Source organism: Helianthus annuus, chromosome 6 (assembly GCF_002127325.2).
Source record: "Helianthus annuus cultivar XRQ/B chromosome 6, HanXRQr2.0-SUNRISE, whole genome shotgun sequence".
Classification (NCBI taxonomy): domain Eukaryota; kingdom Viridiplantae; phylum Streptophyta; class Magnoliopsida; order Asterales; family Asteraceae; genus Helianthus; species Helianthus annuus.
In genome coordinates, this window is record NC_035438.2 from 95,488,911 (window position 1) to 95,493,073 (window position 4,163).

A 4,163-nucleotide genomic window follows, 5' to 3' on the forward strand; every position below is an offset into this window, starting at 1 on the left:
CAACCCTATTGGTCTCCACCAATTGAATCATGTACCTATGATTTGAAGCAGGTCTGCAAAATGAACAGAAACAAGGGTTTATAATGGTGGTTAACGGTGTGGATGGGTTTTTTTTAAGATAAAGAGAGAAAGAAGATGAGGGGTAAAATAGACATTTTATATATACTTAACTGAGAAATCTAACAGAGGTTAGTGATAAGGACCAACCGTGTTTAAAAATTGCAACTACTAGGACCAACTTTGTAATTAGTAAACCCTTGGAATCAAGTCTGCAAAAATGACAAACCACATCGACCAACCAAACATTTAACTCGGTAAGAATCTGTTATTCAGGTGTTTTGAGTCCAATTCTAATAATTAACACCACTAATGTTATAGGCATGTGTAAGCAATTTTTATGAAACACATGTAAAACAAAATACTGATTGTCTTTTCATTTTACTTCTTTTTTTTTTTTTTTCTAATAATTATTGTCTTTTCATTTTACTTCTTTTTACTTACCCTCTAAAGTTACAGTTACGGATTTATAATAAAAATATAAAATTATATACAATAGATAAATTACAAAACACGATACTTATTCTTTTTCTTTTAATGACATAAATTAGAAGATAACTTTTTATGTTTTGACATAATTAAAAACCGGTTTAAGTTTTGACATTATACACATTTTTTTAGAAAGTTTAAAAACTATACCGGTCATATCATTTGGACCTGAAACTAACCTAAACCCATACAATCCAAAACATGTTCACAGGTCGGACACAAAATTGACATAAACCCATTTAGACTAAACTTAAACTCATGAATCTTATGTTACATTCATACCATATCAGAAATTCACAACCCCTAGACTCGTCATCCTATTATTGAGCTGGGTCATGCATGTTACACAACCAAATTCGCCTTGGTTTCTATTTTCTGTTCAGATCACACCACTACGACAATACATAAGATCAAAAGCTTTATTACATAACACTAGTTGAACATCAAGGCTACATTACATTGTATTAAGCATAAAACCATGGCGATCGGAGAGAAACTTACCCCCTAAAACTTCGGGCACAACTTCTTTTTACAACTACTTACCACACTTTCATCTATTTTACAAATATACATACAAGCTTTAACTTTGGCCCAGAAAAGAAAGAAATGAAGAGATCCAAAGAACAAAGGAACATATTAAATTATTACTTGTAGCCCACTTGAGGTAAATGATGACAGATTGAGATACGGATACAACTTTTTCATTCTTTTGGCAGCAACGTCTCGCATCACTAAAATCCACTTGACCACTGCCGAGTCTTGCACCACCGTCCTCTTGGGGACCCGTTCCTTTAGAAACGGAACCAAAAACATAGGAAACACTATCTACATGTCTTTGTCATGATAAGTGTCCTGCATGCTAATCAAAAGCAGGACCCAGCTGGCCAGACACCATATCCGAGCCTGAACTACATCCTTCGCCATAGCTAAAATCTTTATATATAAAGGTGTTCCTTAGAGCTGGAGAAAAGAAGTGCGTCGAAGAATCCTCTGTAATGAGCCGACTGCTATTGTCAGCCCCAAAAACGTACTGCATTTGTGCTTGATCTGTCCATAATAATGGAGTCTCGTTTAATAAGCGTGGGAATATTGACCCGTTTATTTTGTGAATGGGTCGATTTGGAAGCTGCATTTTGACCCATTTATTTGGTTTATCTCTAAAGAGACAAAGCAGCAAATGGGTCAAAACTCGAAAGTATATTTGGAAAGTCGACACAATAATGATTTATAAAAATAAATAAAATGAAAAAAAGTGTTTCAGGTCAGCCCCAATCTAACCAGATATGCTTCAAGCAGTACCAAAAACTACACGATTTCCAGGTGATAATTTATATACCTGGGTGCAGAGATGCGATATTAACATCCTGCAGAGCCATATTAGCACCACGTCTAAGAGGGTCACTGAGTAAACTGGACGTTAGAATCGATGCTCCAAAAACAGACAGATCATCCATAGGTAACATCCCATCTAAATTCTTGTAAAACCGCTGCTTTAAAGATTCCACCAGAGGCTGCACATCATGAAAACGTATGTACGTATCATATTTAATCAACCACTTTATAAAAATGATTATAAGACGGATGAAACACAAACCATCTGAAAAGCCGGAAGTTTTTCAAGGGAAATGTAACTTTGGCCGTCAAAAGTTGCACCGACGATTGTGAAAATGGAATTGAATAAAAGCCCAATTCCTTCTGCCACACAGTTATATATATACAGATTGTCATCTAAAACACAATCTTTGGCATGTTTTATAATCGTCTCCCATGTCTTGTTACATGACCCGCCAAGTATCTGTTATCCCAAGCGTAAATAAGTGGCTAGTTCATAGATACATCATATGACATTAAGTTCACTACTTAACTATAAACGTTATATTACCTTCCGGAGTGAGGACTCGTTGGTAACATACATTTGTAAGAAGTCCTTCACCGTACAAATTCTGTTTGACCCCAGTCGCCTATGAAACGCCCCGTCTTTTGCTATTTTTTCTAGCCGCCATATGTCATCATCCAAAGCTGGAGGATGGTGCTTCTTGTATGCTGCATCAAGAAAAGCGTATTATCAGTCTTGATATCGTAATTATAATTATTGTTAATAGTATTAAGACTTACATTCTCCACGATGATCTTTCACCACGAAAGGCTCGCTTATCGCTTCTCTAATTCTTACTCCAGAAATAGCATGCGCACCTAACCTGAACGTCCGACTCCTCCTCCAGCTTGAATTATCGGTAAAATATACGTCACCTAAATCTCCGACTCCATCTTTTAGAACCATCACCAAATCTCCAGCGACTAGTGGCCGTTTTCCGTCTCTTGCATATATAACCTTGGCCTCAAAATCCTTCTGAGCCCAATCTTCATCATCATCAATGGGGAAGTCACCGTCAAGGGGAACAAACTGTATCTTTAGTGAAGATAAGGGTCCAGATGATACTATTTGATTAGAATCAGTATCAAATAGCACTAGTTTGACTGCACCGTTATCCTCAGATTCCACCTTGCTGCCTGTGAACAACATGTGTGGCAGCTTGGTCTGGAAACGAAGCTGAAAGGACGTCGTGTCACATGATTCAAGCGCGTTAAAGGGAGATCTGTCGCAAAAAAAGAATTGCATAAGGGAATATATATCATTATATCTAAAACATACCAAATCTAATGAGATGGAGATCTAACCTTGGTGATGAACAGTAGAAGTTTCGACATGCACGCTGCACCTCATCTCGTACCTACCAAACAATGGATCACACTTAAATGATCGATACATGAAAGCATGCACAACGCAGATATCCAAATCCCAAAAAACTGGTATCATCCGATAAGAAGATTAATTTTGCAGCTTGTTCCCTGTTTACTTGTCATTCTTATGTAATTTTCCTAACGACCAAAATATTTATTTGTCTACTAATATTATTTACTTTCTAGTACTTCACTTGGTTTAGATAATCGAATCTAAATAAAAGCAAGAGTAGGAGTGATCTTACCCACTCCCGAATCAATGGTTCCAACGTTGAAGCTAGTTCTTGAGACGAGAACCCAAGCATTACATGTCTAGCAAGACTTCACGAAACAAAACTCATGTCAAGAAAACAATAAATAAAATAAAAACAGATAAACATAATCTTGATCACTCACTTTGATGAGACATTTCTTTGCTTGGATTTACGAGTAAGAAGTGCACAGCCATCCTCTTCCCCGTCACCTAGTGGCCGTTTCAGTACCATCAAACACCCGAAATTAGACTAAGTTATTAACAACTTTAGGATCAACTAATGGTACATAAATAAAATCCAAACAGCCAAAGTAATAGACCTATTTATAGAAAAGGTGTGTGAAAGGTTCTCTGAAGCTTCCTAGAATCCTAGTCAATCAACAAGTATATAAAATCGACAACAATAGTCACGAACGACGTGTCCTGGTGTGGGTTTGTTATGTAAATAATATACGTTTGGATATCCTAAAGTGAAAAGTACGTTGGATACACTACAAAATGTTTTTCTTGGCATGTAATTATTTAATTAAGGTTTTCCAACAGGATTGCTTGAATTATGTACCTTTTACCATAATAAATGAATTAATTCTCTATCAATATACTGACAAAGATTAGATACAGA

The 4,163-nt window shown here is 36.3% G+C and overlaps 1 protein-coding gene across 1 annotated transcript; it reads right to left on the reverse strand.

Annotated features, from left to right (window-relative positions):
- Positions 1–951: 951 nt before the first annotated feature.
- On the reverse strand, positions 952–3,830 carry LOC110910227 (calmodulin-binding protein 60 B). Its single transcript, XM_022154921.2, has 8 exons — positions 3,685–3,830; positions 3,534–3,609; positions 3,226–3,278; positions 2,662–3,143; positions 2,429–2,589; positions 2,141–2,341; positions 1,883–2,057; positions 952–1,593 (listed from the first exon to the last, which is right to left on the reverse strand). The coding sequence occupies exons 1-8, from the start codon at positions 3,771–3,773 to the stop codon at positions 1,406–1,408; spliced, it is 1,425 nt and encodes a 474-aa protein (XP_022010613.1). The 5' UTR covers positions 3,774–3,830; the 3' UTR covers positions 952–1,405.
- Positions 3,831–4,163: the final 333 nt, after the last annotated feature.

Excerpts from the sequence above, each read along its gene's own strand:
- LOC110910227 (XM_022154921.2), bottom strand. The coding sequence starts at position 3,773 with ATGGTACTGAAACGGCCACTAGGTGACGGGGAAGAGGATGGCTGTGCA. Across the intron at positions 2,058-2,140 it reads AACTTCCGGCTTTTCAGATG|CCTCTGGTGGAATCTTTAAA; the intron begins GTTTGTGTTTCA and ends CATGATGTGCAG. Across the intron at positions 1,594-1,882 it reads TATCGCATCTCTGCACCCAG|ATCAAGCACAAATGCAGTAC; the intron begins GTATATAAATTA and ends TATTATGGACAG.